Source organism: Castor canadensis, chromosome 9, assembly GCF_047511655.1.
Source record: "Castor canadensis chromosome 9, mCasCan1.hap1v2, whole genome shotgun sequence".
In the NCBI taxonomy this organism is placed as follows: Eukaryota; Metazoa; Chordata; class Mammalia; order Rodentia; family Castoridae; genus Castor; species Castor canadensis.
Window position 1 is genome coordinate 135,281,469 of NC_133394.1, and position 20,051 is coordinate 135,301,519.

General features: G+C 43.6%; 1 protein-coding gene across 1 annotated transcript in view; it reads left to right on the top strand.

Moving 5' to 3' along the window:
• The window catches only part of Sel1l3 (SEL1L family member 3), a 99,758-nt gene that overhangs the window by 68,416 nt on the left and 11,291 nt on the right, over positions 1-20,051 (top strand). The window contains exons 14-20 of the mRNA XM_020188434.2: positions 1,016-1,078; positions 3,947-4,123; positions 6,181-6,308; positions 9,319-9,402; positions 16,190-16,280; positions 16,410-16,494; positions 17,436-17,545. Coding sequence (XP_020044023.2) covers positions 1,016-1,078; positions 3,947-4,123; positions 6,181-6,308; positions 9,319-9,402; positions 16,190-16,280; positions 16,410-16,494; positions 17,436-17,545 — 738 coding nt within the window. The remainder of the gene's footprint in view (positions 1-1,015; positions 1,079-3,946; positions 4,124-6,180; positions 6,309-9,318; positions 9,403-16,189; positions 16,281-16,409; positions 16,495-17,435; positions 17,546-20,051) is intronic.

A 20,051-nucleotide genomic window follows, 5' to 3' on the forward strand; every position in this document is an offset into this window, starting at 1 on the left:
GTGGTCCATATCAATTAATTAATTAACACAGGAGTGTCAGTTAGCGCCATCACAGGAGTGCTTCTTAGTGCCATCTCCATTTGTTATAGGCCAAGCATCAAAGTAGAGCTCGTAACTGAATTCTTCCAAGGTCGTATCACATGTGACCCTGTTATTTTGTTTGAGTCCTTAAGGACCCCTGAGGCACCTGGAGAGTGGAGAGATGAATTTGGTGCAGTAGGGGTTTTCCGTTGGCCGCCCTTGCCTGGCATCCTCACTGTCACACCTGTGTCAAGAGAGGCCTCAGGACTCCCCTTCTGCCACACTCTCAGACCTACCGTCTCCCCACAGGGTCCTCCAACACCTCAGCATGGCTCACAGAGCTCCTGTCTTGCAGCAAGCATCCCAGAGCCCATTTCTCTCCATGAAGGACAAACCATCTTTTCTGCAAAATCTTGATTTTGCTGGGAGAGCATTATTAGTTTCCCTCTCTGTCCTCTGAGGCAACTGATTTTGCAGGGTCCTATCTCCTTCATAGCAGGTTCTCAAACTGGTTTTGAAGCCACGGTGTTTTACTCTGAGGACTCAAGCCAGGACTGAGGAGGCTGCAAGCAACAGCCTAAGAGCTCGTGACTGTCCGACACACATAAAGTGCTTTATTTGACTAGCCAATTAGGTCATCCCAGAGGACAGCATCCAAACTGACCAAACGCATTCAGCCCCACCTCGGCTTCTCCCCACGCTACCTGTGGCATGAGAGGAATGGGATTCACATGGTGATCAATGGAAGGTTTTGTAGCAGTCGTGAGGTTGAGGTTTGTGGCCTCGGTACTACACATATGAGCAAAGGGAGGAGGAGGAGGATGGTGATGAAGTCATGGCATGGTGCGGCTCATAGCAATGTTTAAGATGGAGTTTTTAATTAAGAAGGCTTGGGGTTTGTATTTTACATTGAACACTGGTGTGCCTGTGTGATGCTTGTAAGTATACTCTGGGCTCATTTTCCTCCTAATCATTGCTATTTACCAATGTTTAGGGTCAAGGAGTGAAAAAGAACAGACGGCTTGCCTTAGAACTGATGAAGAAAGCAGCTTCCAAGGTAACACACGCATATTGTCAGCGGGAGCCATTCCCCACACTGCCCACGCTCTCAGAAGTCTGCCAGACGAAAGTGGCCAGCCTCTTCCCACAAAGCCGAGGTGGAAATGGGGTGGGGAGGGGTCCCCCAATGCAGCATTAGTCATTTGTGAGTTACAACGCATACAGAAACTTGCCATAATGGGACAGAGACATTCAAAAGCCGAATTCACCTTCCAGTCAAGAGAATTCAGGCTGATTTTGTTTGAAGGCTAAAATTATAATCATGAGCTGCCCTGATAACAAGCAGTGGGGCTCCTTGCAATTGAATAGGTAGAAATGCCTTTGAATTAGGAAACCCAAAAGCCTAATCCCTTGGAAGATTAACCCTGTCGTGACCAATTCTCATTTGCTTCTTGTGCTTTGATAGAGGACTGTTTACCAAGGTCATTACCAGGTTTAGGAATTATTCTGCTTTTGTCACTGTTTACACTTCAATCATGTCAATTCAGCTAGTTTCTATAGTGCTATAGAATGGAGGGGGCACACACGTTTGCACGCTACCCCACATGAAAACACATCCCCAGCACAGGTACGAGCACATGCATGTATCTGCATATGGATTTGCAAACAAATAGATCTGTAGAAGCCATGATAATTCTCCACCTCAACTGGGCACTTGGTAACCCTTTACCTCTTGGCAGTGCCTCTGTTCCCAAGGCTGCCGATACTGGCCTTATCCATTAAGACTCCTGAAGTAACAGTGTTAGCTGTCCTTCCTCATTCTCTTCCTTATTGGAGCTCAGAAGTTGGAGCAAGACACTCGAGGCATTCCTCTACCTAGGTTCTGTAAACTGATGTGCCTCTGCTCCTGACCCCAACACAAGTGGGGTCAAAAGCCGAATTCACCTTCCAGTCAAGAGAATTCAGGCTGATTTTGTTTGAAGGCTAAAATTATAATCATGAGCTGCCCTGATAACAAAACTGGGGCCAAAACCTCCTGAGGGTTCTGGGCAGGTGTGAGATTTGCATCTCTTTAGCCCCCTAGTGGTGAATTCGTGTCTAATGTGTTCTATTGTGAATGAATTTTTGCAAAGCTTATGCAAGTGTTGAGGAGATGCAGTCTTGCAGCCTGGAATAATCACATCCTTACACGTATTATGTGATTCTCATTCATCCATTCAGCAAATACTAAAGATTAAAGCCCTACTCTATCAGGTCCTGTGATGAAGACTGCCTAGAGTTTGATTTTTGGAATTAGAAGTCACACAAAAGCAGATCTGTGGAAGCAGCTGGGTAAATGTCCAGCACAAGGTTTCAGTACTAAGCAATAAGGCAGGATTTCTTGTGGGTTCCTGAACTGAGTCCAAGGCAAATCCTAGAGGACAGTTCTGAAGAGCCTTTGGCAAATGACAGGTGCATCTGAATAAGGCTATGGCCTTCTCCAGGTGAGTCATCTGATGTGTCCCTTCTGTAGAAGTGTCCCAAAGCGGGCTTTTGTCACCTTGTAGTATGACTTGGTCTAGTATTTCATTAAAACACAGTCTTGGCTTGCTCCAGGCTCAAGAAGAAAGCTTCCATGATTGGATCCACAGCATTGACATTCCCCATGTGACACTCTCAGGTTGGGTGTCTTGGTGGCCTATGGATGTGAGTCCTTTTCTCAATCCTGAAAGTGGAGGATGTGGGATCCATTTTGCTTTGCACCAGCATTCAAAGCATGGCTATCATTCACCTGGCACAAGTTTATTGAGTGCTTACTCTGTGCTTAGGATAAAAACCAAGATGCTGGCCATCTTGGAGTTTCCATTCCAGTGGGCTTTGCTGGTTTCTTCTCCAGGTTTTCCTGGCACAAAGATTACAACATAAACACTAAGAGGCAGAACCATGGCAGGGAAGGCTGCAGGTTGAGATCTTGGCATCTCCTGGGAAGAGACACCATTCTTCCCTGGTAAAAGAGGAGGCTTAAGAGATTTGCATCTACACTTAGCCTCTGCCTTCACAAGTCCACAGATGCAAGGGCACTGTTTGCCTCTCATGTCTTTTTTCTGCCATTTGTCTTGGTCTTGTGGGTCAGGCAGGAAGTGATGAATGAGAGTGCTGTATGCCCAGGTATGCACACAGGTGTCTTACAGCAGGGCAGGAGGCTCTATCAGGACCATGCACACAGCCTGTAGGGTCCCTGCATGAGCACCTGTGTAAAGCAGAAGACAGTATCCACTAGGATGCACTAGGAAGCTCAAAGATGGAGTGCTATGTAGGGACCCCTGCCTGAGACCAGCTCCAGGTTCAGACACTGTCCTGAAGCCTCCTTTTTCACAACACTTTTCAGCCCCTGCCAGACTCCGAGCCCTGTCGGAGCTGGGGATGCTAGGCCATCACCAAACACTAGGGTTCTGCAAGTGGGCTGTACAGCTGCTTCTTTCAGAGGTTTGTTGAAGTTCAGGCAGATGAATCAACAGATGGGCAGGTGGGTCACCTAGAAACCGTCCCACCCAGGGCAGGTTCCAGACAGCCTGTGCAGCTGAGTGCTCATGAATTTCAAGGGCACTGTTGATTCTGCAGGGCCAGAAGAGGTGTTGGTAGACGAGGGTGTTGCATAAGAACCCGCAGGCGCCAAGCAGTGATTTGGGGATCCACGTCACTGTTGATCTGGAAGGCAGAAATCCCAGCAGCAGTGTGGTGACATCCACCTGGGAAGTCTCTCAGGCTGGCTACTGTTTCCTCAAACTTGGCTTTTCTTTAGTGCCATCTGCCCCAAAAAGAGAAAGGGAAGGCTTTGCTTAGACTCAAGCAGAATGCTCCCATAGCAACTGCTTCCAGGTCTCTTTAGATTTCATTAAAAACAAAACAAAAACAAAAGTAATTTCTTTCTTGTCCTCACATTCAGGGCTTGCATCAGGCAGTCAATGGCCTGGGATGGTATTATCACAAATTCAAGAAAAATTATACCAAAGCAGCCAAGTTCTGGCTAAAAGCGGAAGAAATGGGGAACCCAGATGCATCATATAATCTCGGAGTCCTGCACCTGGACGGCATTTTCCCAGGAGTCTCTGGAAGGAATCTAGTGAGTGACCTTGAGGCGCTCAAAGTCATTGAATCTGCACTTATGGAGGGTGTGCTGTGTGCCAACCTAGACTAAGCACGGTGATGGGGAGAACATGAGGATGTAACCTCAGACATCCTTTTGCTCTTCACTAGCCTACCCTCCTCTCCGGCCCCGCCCTCACAAAGCTCAGGATCCAGTGAGGAAGGCAGGATGGTGAACAGGGAAGGATGCATTTAGCCAAGGGACAAATGAGATAAGTGGCAGGACCCAGCAATTCTGGAGAGGGGAATCAGGGAAGGTCAGAGCAGCCAGGAAGGCTTCATGGAGGAGGGAGACTTGAGCTGGAGGAGAAGTGGGAAATGACACAAGGCAAGGGACCAGCGAGAGATGGTCCAGGGTCTTACTAGAAGCAGAGAGAGCTAAGTCCAGATGGGGTTGCAGGTGTGCAGCCAGATTGCATAATAATGAAAGCAGCAGCGTCAGGAGCCATCTTTAGTGTTGATTACTATCTCGGTGCCCAACACTTAACAAGTGCGGGCTTGTAGCCTACCCCCTAAAATGACTGCTGTGATTGTGCAGGTGGCAGTGTCTCGGAGGGATGTAACAGTGGGTGCACTTAGTGGAGTCAGGACCTGGATCTGGTGGGAAACATGAACCATTTCTTTTCATAGTAATCCCGACTCCAGCACCTTGCATACAATAGCACCTAGTGAACACCTCCTCAGCCAGGCGTGCTTCCGGGCACTGGGACACAGCAGTGGACAAAACAGTCCCTGTCCTGGTGAGGCTTAGATTTCTGTGAGGGAGAAAGACAATAAACAAATATCTAGTAAAAGCACAGGTGGCGGCAAGGGTGACAAGTTGGACAGGGTGGGAGGAGATTTAGGGATGCTATTTTATAAGGGAGACCAGGAAAGTCCTCTCTGACAAGGTAAGATTTTGCAAGCTCCTAAAGGAGTCTGGTGTATATCTGGGAGAACATTCCAGAAGGAAGCAGCATTTGGGGTAAAAACCCTGAGGAGGAAGCAGGAGAATGGTGGGAACCTTGGGCAGTATTAGAGGGTTGAGATAGAGCTGGAGTCTACAGACATTTTGAAGATGGAGGTAACAGGATTTGCTGGTGGTTTGGATTTGGGGTGCAAAAGATGGAGAGGGGTCAGGGAAGCCTCTGGAGTTGTAGAGATGGAAGAATGAAGGTAGCAGTTCTTGTGACAAAGCAAGACTGAAGCAGCTTGTCACAGATTTGGCCGGTGGATAGGAGAGCAAGTTGGAAGATTCTTCCTGGAGCTGAACCTGAGGATATGTGCTCTCTTTCATCCTCGCCCCACCCTTTCCTGCTAGGGATTGTCAGAAATCACATTTTGCAGCTGCAGAAAGTGAGGTTTGGAGGGAGTAACTAACATGCCAATGCCACATGGCAGGTCAGGAGCAGAGCTGGGATTTGAACTCAAGGCCATCTGCCTGCAGAGCCTAGGCTTTTCAAACAATAGCCAATGGCAATCAATGAGAGTACACTTACCCTTAGATGGGTAAGTTTCTTCTCCCCTTCTCCCTCTCAGATTATACTCATGGCTGATATTTTTAGATATCACAAGTGTCTGGTAACCCTCCCACACATCTGTGAGCCTGGAGTTTTTTATCGTCTTATTCTAATTCTCACCTTCCTACTGAAAACGCAGTTTTTGTGCACAAGTTTGAAGAAAGGTATTAGGTGAGGTTAGGATAGCAAACACTTGAATTTTCGCCCAGTGTGGCTTCTGTGTGGGCCACGGTCTAGAGTGCAGGGGTCATGTGAGGATTGAAAAAGATGGCATAGGTGCTCATGGCCACACATGGTCTTATTTATTGAGTAAACATAATCAGCGGAATAGCTTTCAGCGGTCATCCATCCTGGAGGCTGGCCCCTGTGATGTCTGCCTGGAGCTATTGCTTGACCTGGTTTTCTTTAAAGTATCAGAAGTTATAAGCCTGTGATAATATCAGGCTTAAAGAATCTCGTGACCTTGGCTCTGGTGGAACAAGCCCAGCCAGGACTCGGTGCTAATGAGAGTGACAGTCTTCATATCTCTTTACAGACATTAGCTGGTGAATATTTCCACAAGGCTGCACAGGGAGGACACATCGAAGGGACCTTGTGGTGTTCTCTCTACTATATCACGGGCAACCTGGAGACGTTCCCCAGAGATCCTGAGAAAGCTGTTGTGTAAGAGCCTGTTAAATGTCACCTGTGATGGAAAAGCCATATCTTCTATTCCCAAGCTTGAGAAAGGGGACGTTCTTCCTTCCTTCCTTCCTTCCTTCCTTCTCTTTCTCTGCAATTTTAAAATTGAGTTTTTTCAGTTATACAAGCATTTAATTCAGAGTCAAATAATTGACAAGGCAATTTTTAATTTTTAATTTTTTTTTTTGTGGTACTGGGGTTTGAACTCAGGACCTACACCTTGAGCCACTCCACCAGGCTTATTTTTGTGAAGGGTTTTTCGAAATAGGGTCTCGCAAACTATTTTGCCTGGGCTGGCTTCAAACTGTGATCCTCCTGGCCTCTGCCTCCTGAGTAGCTAGGATTGCAGGCGTGAGCCACCCATACCCAGCTAAAAATTTTTAATTAAAATAAAGTAAATAGGTCAACAAGGAAAAGAAGACAGCTCTTGCCTGTTATCCCCCCATACTCCAGACTTTATTTCTACTCCCTAGATTAAATTGTTTTCACTTTATTTCTTCTTTATTTGCCTCTGTCTCCAAATAGCATGCTTGTGTCACTGTTTTTGGTATTTTCCTCATAGGCCCTATCTAGTGATGTCCCCTGGGGATCTCTGCCACCTCCATCCCCACTCAGTCACACTTTCTGTGTGCTCTCATCTTCTCAATAAGCATGTCGTCTTGGTTAGATTTGGTGTCTGGGCTGATATTACCATGACAATAAATGCTATTTTCAGCTGAGCCATGTAGTATGCCAGGATTGGTTTTGATATCCTGTTTTTATTGTTGTCTGCTTGCTTAGGACAGTGTACTTGTCATTTTCTATGTGCTTGATCTCCAGACCCTCCTGCACACATCCCAGCCTCCTCTCAGTGTGTGCAGCCCCACGACATGTTCTGTTAAGCTTCTGCCAGTGTCCTTTGTTCAGGACACTGCTGTCACCCTGCTTTTGTCACCATGGTGGGGGTCCCTTTTCCCTCCATCTGTTTTTGGGGGGTTGGTTCTCCTTGCTGGTCTCCTTTCTTCATCTTTTCTGGTCTGCTCCTGGTTCAGTTAAGCACATCCTGCAGTAGCTTCTTGAAGAATGGTGAACAGGAGACACATTTTTGAGGTCTTACCTGACTGAAAATGTTTCATGGGGGGTTGGTAAACTATAACTCAAAGATGACATGTGGTTCGGTGTCTGTTTTGTGTGGCCCCAACAGCTAAACATGCTTTTTACATTTTAAAAGAGTTATAAACAAAGAACGTGCAATGAAGACCATGTGTGGCCCACAAAGCTTAAAATAGTTCCATCTTGCCCTTTACAGAAAACAAACAATTGCTGACCTATCCTGTAAGTCTCCCTACCCCTACAACCTGGCTTTCCATAAACGTTATTTTCATAAGAATTTTGGGGTCAAACCATTCTGACCTGAACTCTGATAAAATGTAGACTGACTTGAAGCTTTTTATCATTGCTATGTAGAATATTTGGTGTGAATATTCATGTTTCAGGGATTTTCTTGTTATCCTTTTGTTATTGATTTCTGGCTTAATTCCAGTACGTTCCAAGGCCATATTTCAATACTTTGAAATTTGTGGAGGCACTCCAATGACTAGAATGGCATCAGTTTTGCTAGATGCTTTCTGGTCTTGTGAAAAGAGTTTGTTTTCTAAACCTTATGGGCACAATGCCTGAAAATGCTTCAGTGTGTCAAGTTCATTAATCATATTATTCAGATCTGTATCCCTTGGGACTTTTCTTTTTCTGTTTGTGTTATCAGTTATTGAAAGAAAGATGTTAAAATCCCCTACTGTGTGTGTAGACTTGCTAATCTCTCCCTTCATCTCTGTCAGTTTTGCATTGTATATCTTGAATTTATGTTATTGGGTTACACAGTGGGGTTTTTTTTGCCTGTTCTAGTTTATACTTTTATCATCTTACAGTGTCCTCTTTAATCTCTATTGACGGTCCTTGCCTTGTCTCTTTTACTTTTTATCCGTTTATACTTTCTGTCTTAAGTACAAAGATCCTTTTACTTTCTGTATTTCTCTGTCCTTTCATTTTAATGCATGTCTCCTGTCAGTAACATATAATTGAATTTTTGTAAAATTAGTTTGACAACTTTAGTTTTTTTGTTTTTCGGTACAGGGGCTTGAACTCAGGTTCTCCACCTTGAGCCCCTCCTCCAACCCCTTTTTGTGATGGTTTTTCTGAGATAGGTTTTCATGAATGAACTATTTGCTTGGGTTGGCTTGGAACCACGATCTCTGCCTCTTTCATAGTTAGGATTACAGGCATGAGGCACCGATGCCTGGCTAACTTTAATTACATTTAATGTAATTAGAGGTGCATTTGGTTTTAAGATCTACTATTTTGCTATTTATTTCCTATTTGTCTCATCCGTTCTGTTTTGTGAATTTTTCTCTTTTCTTGCCCTTCCTTTGTATTAATCAAGTATTTTTAAAAAAGAACTATTATATTTACCCCTTCTGTTATTATACATTCTTATAGCATTCTTTAGTGGTGTAAGCCTAAAAGATACACACCATTTCATTATCAATAAACCCTGATGGTTACATTACGAGACAAAAACAAAACAGGGAAGGCTTGTAACAAATCACTAAACCTCTCTTTCTTTCTTCCTTCCTTCTTTCTTTCTTTCCCTTCCCTCTCCCTTTCTGAAAGTTCTCTGCCACTGAGTTCCTCTTCTAGCCCCAGTCACTGGATTTTAATGAGAACTCTTGGAGATGATTTATTTCCTCCATGGCGGTAAACCACTTCTCATCATGTATGTCACATGTCCTTGTTCCCATAAAAGACAACGACTGCTAAGCCTTCACAAGTAAGGGTGCTGAATGAAAAGCTCTCAAATGCATTTTCCTTCTTAACATTCAGTTCTGCTTTGTTGCTTTATAAAAATTCTAACAAGCAAAATATTCCCCAAATGGGATTTATTGAGATCATATGGAGAAAAAAATGATTATGTGATTTACCACAGTTTGCATACTTCCGTCCTTTTCCTTTTCAGGTGGGCAAAGCACGTAGCTGAGAAAAATGGTTACTTGGGCCATGTCATTCGCAAAGGCCTCAACGCCTACCTGGAGGGCTCGTGGTAAGTGGGGACCCACCTAGAGTGAACCTTTCAGCCCTTGCCTGGCACTCTCAGTGTAGTCTTGGGAGATGACATCTTAAAATGCAACTGAGAAAGTAATTTGCAGGGAAATCACAACCTTCGGTAATGATATTCAGACTATCACAGACTGATTGGCTGTTGATTAGAAAACATAGCATTTCCATGTTTAATTATACACAAAAATTAGTTCTCTGGGGGGAGTGTCCACATTCATCAAGTTGAGAGACACACAAATAAATTGACGTCTCTTTCCTTCAAGCTGTTCCTCTTGGTTGTAGATTTGGCGACAGCACAGAGGATCTTAGACAGTGCCCTCTGCCCCTCCCTCCCAGGACACAGGAAGTCCAGGATGTCTGACTATTTGTGGGAAGAAGAGAAGTCTTTGTGTTTAAGTTAAGGCCCCATCTGCCTCCTTTCATGGATAGTTTTATTGTCATGACCAGGAGCCTGGATTTCTAGAAGCCACTCACCAGTGTTTCGTGTCACAGCCAGGCAGATGCCCCCTTCCCTTCTCTTGAAGTTGGCATATCCATCCTGTCCGGTAAGGGATGAGATATTGCACACAGAATTTTTGAACCTTCTGTTTTTGCTTGGTGATTTTACCAATGAGCAGACACCTCTCCAAATGCTACCTGACTTCTCTTTTGTTTTATTTTCTTCTGTCAGGCCCAGCACTCCATCTTTGTTTTCCCTTGGGCCACGTTTGCTTGACTGGTTTATTACCCAAATGATCTGGGTATTTCCATAATAACTAAAAAAGATATGCAAATCAGCAGATATCCCCTCGGTCCACTGCCTCAAAGACATTAGGCCAGAGGTAGTATTGATCACACCCTGATCTGAACCTTAACTAAAAATAAAAACACAAGTCCAAAAGAACAGAACACATCTCAGTGAGCAGGAATCTTCAATTTGACATGCGGGAGAAATGAGCTCAATGAAGAAGGAACAATATAAATGCTGGTTAATATTCTGTGAAAATCTGTTTCCTGTGGCCTCGGTTTGCACAATCAGAAAGAAATTTCTTTAAATGAAATTACTGTTTCCCAACTATAAGTAGGCCTTACCATTTTCCTGCTGTGTCATCTTGGTTCCCAAGTGAATGTTAGTTTGTAAAACTCTCAAAACTGGGGCTGGATGCTGTGATGCACAACTGTAATCCCAGCACTTGGAACTCTGAGGCAGGAGGATTGTGAGTTTGAGGCTGACCTGAACTGTTTAAGGCCAGCCTGGGATACATACCAAAACCTTTCTCCAACCAATCCAAAACACAAACAAACAAAACCACCCCTCAAATCTGATGATTATTCTTTCTGCCCCAACTGCTCACCCTCTGCTTCCCATAAACTTATTAGGGTAAAGGAAACGCATTAGTAGCACAGTGTTTTTATGTGGGGTTTTCCAACAGAGGAGCAGGTACATAAACACACTCACACCTACACACACTCCCTAAGATGTCTGCCTGTTTTTTTCATAGAGAATGTTTGCTAATAGCTGAGCTGTCTTACCTATTTTTGAACTTAACCTCACGAGGCACTTCAGCTAATGCATTTTAAAACATACCATGAAGGGTTCGATGAATTAAGATGTGTGTGACCTGTTTTCTTTCTTAGAACTCTTAACCAGAACATGGGATCCCCTGCCCTTTGCTAGCAGGAAAGGAGAACGAAGTGTGTTTTGCACTGTGTGTGTGTTTTTGATCCAGTTCAGAGGATTCGCTGTGTATCTGGCTGTGAGCCACAGGGATGTCAGGGGTGGGGGTGGGGGTGGGGAGCTTGTGGACGTTTGCTGCCCCACACGCAGTGTGACCCACGTTTGATCTGACATCTGGGCCTTTGCACTTGCTCTTTCCTCTACCCTGGAGTCCTGGCTAACTCTCTACTCCTTTTGTCCTTCAAAAGTTGATCGTGACTGCTCTTCATTTGTCAACTATATGTGACTTGGATCCCAGTACCCTACCCCTGGGGCACCTGGGAAGTGTTCAGAATGCATGAACTAAGACAACCAGACAGAACAACCATAATTGAAGGGCCACGAGCCGTCTGTAAGGAACACTGGGAATTTGGAGGAAGAAAAGAAGCTGTCTGGCTTGGGAGGCTCAGGACAGCCTTGATGATGGAGGCAGTAGACAGTGTGGTTGTAGAGGATGGGATGGGTGGAACTCCCACTTAGCCATACAGGGAACAGCATTTAGGTAAAGGAATTGCAGGAGCAAAAGCAAGGAGATAGGAATGCTTTGGATAAGCCCAAAAAATTTAAAACCATTTGGGTTGCCATGAGACTAAGCTGAGAATGATACATAGTGAAACCAAAGAAATACTACTTTATGGAATTTTGAATGGCAGGTTATACACTTTTTACTGAATTTTTAGTTAATTAGTGACGATAAGGGAGAACCAGAAAGGGGGCTGGCTTAGCATTCAGGTAAAGGAAGTGAACATTTGAACTGCAGATGTGGCTTGAGCCAGTCAAGTGGTCTTTCTTTGTTTATATCATGATACTTGTGAAATAATAATAATAATAATAATATTTTACAATATATAATATGAATGGATCTTCCAAAGCATATCAATAAAATGTAAACCTTCCACCCTACTTAGGGAAATGAACATTGCCAATACTGGTGTGCCCATCCCCTCACCCTGCATGTCTGTGCCCCGATTAAATTCCCCCTACCCAGAAGTGCCCATCACCCTGAATCCTCCGGTTCATCTACCACTCGCTTTCTATATATAGATATATCCCTGTGCGAGGGATTTGGTTTGGCTTATGTCTGACCTTTACATTATTAAAATGATATTATATGTAATTCTTCAACTGCTTTTAAACTTAACATGTTTCTAAGACTCATGCGTTTTGATGTCTGCACCTCTGGTTCATTCATATCCACTGCTATAATACACCACAGTTTATTTACCAATTCTCATGAAAGTGCATATCTGTCTTGATCCCCTTTGGTTGTTTTAAGGACAATGTGGCCATAAACATTTTTTGTGTGTCTCCTGGCACACAGGAGTTGCTGAAGAATATTCTCTGGGTCACAGAATAGACACCTGTTCAGTCATCAAGACAATGACAAATGTTTCCAAAATGGTTTTACCAGTTTACTCTCCTGCCCACCATCTACAAATTTTGTTTCTCCATATCCTTGCCAGTTTTGATACTGCTACTAAATATGGGTAAAAATAAGTCAGTTTGGCATTGAGACCTCTTGGTCTCAACAGCCAGAAACATCTAGTACCCACCACAATGGGAAGACCTTTGCCAAAATATATTTGAAGCAAAGAGCTTCTGTGACTTCCTACTCTCCCAGCCTCCCAGCCCTCCCCAGAGGGCAAATAGGAAATAGATGTGGGCTGGCCTTGTGGCACTGCAGTGTGACTTTTCTGGTACCATCTATTTTGCTGTAACAGAACTGAGGCATCCATTAATGTCCTGGCCCATCCACCTTTCTCATTTTTGCCTGAGTGAATTTACTCTGAATGTTATTTCCAAATTACACTTGTCAGTTCAACGTGCCTGTGCTTTTTTGTGTTGTTCCAAGATTTATGTGGGATCCTTTTAAAAAGAAGTGGTGGATAAATGGGCTTTTTGCTGTAGTACAAAGATAAGGTTGTCGTGCCCCGGGCTGTCCTTGGACACCAGGAGGAGTTAGGAAAGAAAGTCCAGTTGTCATGTTTCATTTCTCTCCACCTTTCCCCATGTATGTTTTTATCTTTGAGCTACATGTTTTATTGTCTGTTGTCTTAAACATACCCAGAACACTTAACCTTGGAGGTTAGCCAGGGTAGAGCAGGCTTAAGGCAAGACAGAGAGAGTGCAAAGTTCCAGTTCAAAGAGATTCCCCTTTTTGCAGTAGAGCAGTGGATTCCACTGAGATCCCAGAGGTTTTGTTGTTGTTTTCTTCATCTTTTCTGTCTGAGCTACTGCAGGCATCAGCTGAGAAGAGCACAGAGGAAATCATACAATTGTTTAAGAAACTGCTCAGAGGTACTCAAATTCACAATTCACAGCAAGGAGCCAAAGAATTGATTATTAAGATGTATCATTATAAAAGTGCTAGAAAGTCTGTGCTAGGTCCGTCTGAAATGAGAGGGTATCTCTTTTCTGGGAATCCCTTTCTCTCTGCACCCTGTGCCCATCTCCGTCACAGTGACAAGTCTGGGGACAATTTCACAGGAGTGCATTACAAATAAATCTTGCACTCTGGTGGTCTTCTCCAAACTTGAGGGAAGTCAGGGTAGGACAGGAGACTTCTGGCCTGTGTTTGGGCTTCCTGCAATCAGCAAGTGCTGAGTATATGTTTGTTCTGGAATCTGAGTGTAGAAATGGCTATAATTAATACTTGGAAGGCTTTCATTGAAACTTAGTTTGGTGAATGCAGGGAGATTACAGGTGGGAGGGGTTTTGGTCCACGTGCCAGGTCCCTAAAGTTTTAATCATCTGGAAAGGCTGGTCTGCAGTGTCTAAGCCACTTGTAGAGTTCACGATTCCATATACAAAATAAATGGTGACAGTTTCACCGTGCACAGGCACTGGTTGATTGATTCTGCCAGATGGAAGACAGACATGAATTTCTGTTCAGTACCATTCTTGACACTGGTGCTTTTAGACATCTCATTTTGATGGATTTTGGTTCTTCCTTGATGGATATGCTTAAGAATATAAATTTCCTCTCAGTTTGTATAATAATTGGACGGTAGGAGTCTTCCTATAAAACATGTTCCTTTCTTCCCTCCACCACCACCAAGGTAACTTTAGAGATAAAATATTATCTTTATAAAGTTTCCCTTAGTAAGTGTTCTTACGAAAAGTCAACCCCATGTCTATTCCCATGCCTCAGTCCTAACAGCCAACCAGCTGGTTTTCTCCTGTCCAAGAAGGATTCCTGGTATCACAGAGAGCCACATTCCAGCCAGGCATGGCAGCAGAAGGCACTGCTATTGTTACCATCCCTGCTTCATGCATCCCTGCTGGAAACTGAGGCATTGGTACAAGCCCAGTGTGTCTGAGCAAATTTGAGATTGCACGACCTTAGCAACAGGACCTTGTAGCAGAAGGATGGGGACTTTCTGCTGGCCTCCCTGGTGGCCAGCAGATCTAACCTCAGTCTGGAGTTAGATCTGCTCTGAGGATTCGGTTACCCAAACAAGGTTTTTGCAGGTTGTATAAGAAAGTCCCCAGGCATTTTGGGGGTGGCATTCGCCACAGCAGTTGTGGGCTAGTTATCTGGTTTATCTTTGCAGGGGACACTGCTTAGCTGACCTGTCCCTCATAATTGGTCAGCAGCCTGGGTATCCCTCAGACTAGGAATTAGTATACTAGTTTCCATGTGGCCTGTGGCCTGTGGCATGTCAGACCGAAGGACTGACTGGCCTAATTTGATCTTCAACCACCTCTCGCTCCTACAGACTGTCTGCAAAATTCAGCTTTTAACAGTTTAGAAAACACAATTTCAGAATCCAGTTACCTGATTTTTCCTCACCCAGAACTACCCCCATCCTCCCCAAAGCCAGTTCCTAGATGGAGCTAAAATGAAAAAAGCATCATTAATGTCATTAATGTCAGCTACTTAAAGTGAAAGTAAGTTTCAGAAACAACCAGTTATGCTTAAAATGAATTTGTACCCACAAACTGGATAACATAGAAAACAGATGAAAGTAGAGAAGTAAAAAAGAAAATAAAAATGTCTTGGTTCTCATCATGTAGAGGTAAATATTCTTGCGCCTGGTGGATAATTTTTCGAGGTTTTCTCTGTACATATGTGTTTGTATGTGTGTGCACACATACATGTTCAGTTTCGTTTTCATTTTGTACAAATGGGATGTACTATTTTATATTTTGCTTTTTTTTTTGCACTGAATAGAAAAATTTGCATAAACATCTTTCTGTTTCAAAAACATCATTCTTAAAGGCCACATCGGAAGTGGCTTCTCTGCAGGTTAACTGAGCTGATGTTGTAGACATTGAAGTTGTCCCCTGCTTTCTTTGTCGTTATTGTTCTACCACCAGCTCCTTAACAACGGGATCTTTACACATACATTTGATTGTTCTTTTAGAGCAAACCTCGTGAGGGAGAAGGTAGAGCCAAATCATACACGCGGTCTTGAGACGCCCCATGTTTGTATGACGCCTTGTCCTCTAGAGCCATGTTGGTGGGGGATGGAGGAGTTGTCCACTTCCCCAAGCCCTCATCAGTGCATCCAGGAATCCTCTGCTGGTCTTTCAGCAGGTGAAAGTGACCACTCATTGTTCTGCAGTTCTGTAATCACTAACAGTGTCCAGCGTTTATTTTATAATATGATTTGGCCTGTGAAAATTGCCTCTCCTTTGCCAAACTTCTAATGCACAACAAAGGCACTGCTTTAATTAAGCTTGTTCAGAATTTAAGCCTAGAAAGTCTTTCACAAAACAGAAGACTGTAAAGCTTAGGGTTTTTTCCTAATACCACTTATCTCCTCTAAGCGAGGAAGGAAGGATTCAACCTAGCACTGACAGACAAGTCCCCAGCCAGCGCACTCAGCCAGTAGAGGTAGCTGTTGTATCGACTTGCACCAGCCTTATCTGGGAATTCAGCCTGTGAGATAGAATATGAATCAGTGCATGAAGTATTTTTAACAACATTATTTATTTAAAAAAAAAACTCATGATTTTGTGCTTTTAAAAAAAAACTGCTTATTTTGTGCCCTCTTGTGTTTGAATAGAAAGCTCTCTGTGAATATTAGGAAGAACTATGTGAAATTTATTATTAATCATCTATTTTCAGGCATGAAGCTTTGCTGTATTATGTGTTAGCAGCCGAAACTGGAATTGAAGTGTCACAAACAAATTTAGCCCACATCTGTGAGGAGAGGCCGGTAAGTAGTGGCTTCTTCTTCAAATGGCAGCTCTAAGGTTAAGGATAATGAATTGAGTTTTCTGGAGGAAAAATTAGCTGGTTGGCCAAAATATTAACGAATTAGCTTTTTCTCCCCTCTACCTCTTAGGACCTGGCTGGGAGATACTTGGGCGTTAATTGTGTCTGGAGATACTATAATTTCTCTGTTTTTCAAATTGATGCTCCTTCATTTGGTATGTATAGCAAAACATGCTAAATTGTAGCCTTGTAACAGGGAACACCTAACAGCTTTGTGTACAGTGTGATTTTTCTAAACAATTAGGAAAGAAAGTGAAAATTCTCTGCTATTAAGGTCAAGGCTAAAATGCTTTCAGCTTCCTGCTCCCTGTCCCTTGGTGTGCTGGGACCCACTACTTCTTCCAAACCACAAGAATGCTATTGTGGAGTGATCTCCTGGGCTGGTCAATTTGCCCTTTTTGCCCTCAGCTGGGTTCCCTGGTCCCTCTGCTCTCCTCTCTATGGCAGGGGTGGGCCTTCAGGAACCACAGTGCCCAGACTCCTGTGCCCAGGGGCTTCTGAGGAGCTTCTGCCAATGGGAGGAGGGAGGCATCCCTCCCCTTTGTACCTAGCTGCTGGCAATGGCTGCCTTTCTGTGGTTCCAGCTCCCCAGGCGACTCTATCCTCTTTGATTTCTGCTCCCACAGGACCATAAGGCTCTAGGTGTGTGACAGCCACCCTCTGGGCCCCAACACCTGGCAACCAGTTCCATATGATAAAATCCCTCTTTTGACCTACCCAAGATGGATTTTGCTTTTCTAGTTGGACATTGACTGATGCAAACCAATGTTTTTTCTCTAAGTAAAAATGAAATACACAGCTAAAACAAAGTAAAGAGATGCAAGAGGCAGGCCAGCTCAGGCAGTGACATTTCAGATGGGAAATAAAGAGCCAAAGATTGATGGACTGTGAGGTTGCCAACTGAGGCTCTCCCAAACAGCCCTGTTCAGGGGAGCTATCTACAGTCAGGGGTGCTTGGGTCAAGGAAACAGAACATAGGTGGTCTGTATCCACTCGTACAGGAAACACTCTCCATTGAATGAATGGGCTGATCATTCACTGTGTCCATCTTGGATAAAACCACTTGACAAGTGGCTGTGTGTCTTGTGTCCTGCAGCATATCTGAAAATGGGAGATCTTTACTATTATGGCCACCAAAACCAGTCCCAAGACCTTGAGCTGTCTGTGCAGATGTACGCGCAAGCAGCTCTTGATGGAGACTCGCAGGTAAGCAATGACAGCTACTGGCTCTAAAGACTCCAGCCCTAACCATCTTTCCATGCACGTGCAGCTGTCATTTTCACACACTTCACAACTTGAACTGTAATGGTGTGCCTTAGAGAGCACGTACCATGTTCCCCATGTACACCATTTTGCCAGCAATCCAGTGGGGCCAGAGACTTTGTAACAATTTTATACAACAAGGTAATAACTTGTCCATAATGGTAAGCGAAGCAGCCAGAGACACCCGTGTCTCTGTTGCCAAAATGGAGGGTATTTTTGCCAAATTCCACCAACCTAATTTATAGGGGAAAAACTTGAGATCCTAAAAATGTGACCACTGTAGGAAGTGGTTTGTGGTACAGTCTAGCCCATGCTTTCATGACAGTACTTTTTTTCAATGACTTTTTTTTTGAAACTTCTTAATTCGAAATAATTTTAAATTTATACAAAAGTTGCAAAAAGAATCCAGAGAGTCCCTTGCCTCAGCTCACATAGCCATGAGGTCATTTTGAATGAGGAGGTTAACACTGGGACAGGATCGTTACCTACACTTAAGACTTTATTTAGATGTCACCATTTTTTCCGCTAATACCCTCCTTCTGTTTTAGGGTCACACTGAATGACAGTTGTCATCTTTCTTTCTAGCTTTCTCTACCTGTGAGAGCTCCTCAGTCTCTCTTTATCTTAATGACTTTCATACTTTAAAACATACTGGTTGGGTGTTTTGTAGCTGGTTCCTTGTTTTTTGGGTCTGTCTTCTGTTTTCTTATGAATAGATTGAGATTACAGGTTTTGGGCAAGACACTAAAGAAGTGGCTGGGCATAGTGGCTCAATCTTGTAATCCTAACTGTTTGGGAGGCAGAGATCAGGAGGATGGTGGTTCATGGCAGAAAGTTCCAGAGATCCCATCTCAACCAATGACCGGGCATGGTGGCATTCACTTGTCATCTCAGCTACTTGGGAAGTATAAACTGGATTGTGGTCCAGTCTGGTCCAGGCATACAATGAGAACCTTATCTCAAAAATAGCAATACAAGAAAGGGCTGCCAGGGTGGCTCAAGTGGTAGAGCTCCTGCCTAGCAAGCGTAAGGCCCTGAGTTCAAATCCCCGTATCGCTCCCCCTGCCCACACAAGAAAAAAGAACAGTACAGAAGTGAAAGGTTCTCAGTGCATCGATCGGGGTGCATGAGGTCAGTGTGTCTTATCACCGGTGAGGTTAATTTAATCACCTGGCTAAGGTTTCTGTGGGATCTGTCCACTGTAAAGTTAATATTTTACATTTCTAATTTCCAAATAGCTTACTTTGTGATGATTCAGAATATCCTGCTTGTCCTCAACAGTTTGCCCGTGAATTTTAATAGCTCCTTCCTGCACCAGTTATTAGTGGGGGGATCTAGTGATAATTCTCTGCTCCCCTCATCCACTCGCCATTTGCTAATTAGAATTCCCCTGTGAGGATCTCACGGTGAGTTGGGTCCCTAAGTCTCTGAGTTTCCATTTTCTCATCTGTCACCTGGGGTAATCACAGCACCTACCCCATCGAATATGAGGATTAAATAGGTGTTCGGTATAAAGCTCTGAGCCCAGTGCCAAGTCCTCTTAATGAACCTCGTCTACGCTGCTACTGCTTCTTCTGCAGCAAAGTAGGAGTTGCTGCAAAAGAGTTTTGTGGCAGAAACAAACTCCCTCAAGAGATCTCAGCTGTCATTGAAAATTAGGCCTGGATAATATGGATTTCGATTTGAATTAATGTTAAGAATGACAATATTACAAAAACAAAAAGGATAATGTTAAAAGGAAAAAAAACAGTAAAGAATGTACCAGCAATTCCTTCATGTCTTCCTGGTCCCTACCCACCACCACTTGTGTCTGTAATGTTGTCTGCCGTGTATGTGTCATTGATGGACTCTGTCTTATCACTAATTGTAGCACTGTGTATATTTTATTTTACAGTCTATAATTGTTACTCATTGACTGCCCTGTATTCTGTTGAGCTGATGGACTGTGATTCTTAAGCTTGACCCATTGATGAATGCTGTTACTATTATTTGCTAACTTACTCATTGATTCAACATGCCCTAATCCAATCCTACCCCGTCTTAGACAATGTTTAGTGGAGAGGACATGAGGAAAAAACCAAGATGCTTGCCTTTGTGGGGGCTGTAGCCCCCCAGTGAAGAGTCATAGTTTGTTTCCTGTTCTGTTGCAATCAAAACTAGTACGGTTTCCATTTTTTCTCTTCCTTCCTTTGAATAATTTAGTTATATTCTAAGTTACTGATCCAGAGTGCTAAGCATCTGTGACTTCATGGTAGCATAGTGCTAGTCTGTTTTCTGAAAGGTTTTTCCAGTTATGGCACTGAGCAATGGAGAGGTAGACAGGGTGACAGCAATCTTGTCAACACTGGATGGTTTCATTTTGCTAACTGAATACGTGCAATTTAATACTTCCTTGTTTGAAATTGCTTTTATTTAATTACTAGTGAGGATGAATAGTTTTATCTACACT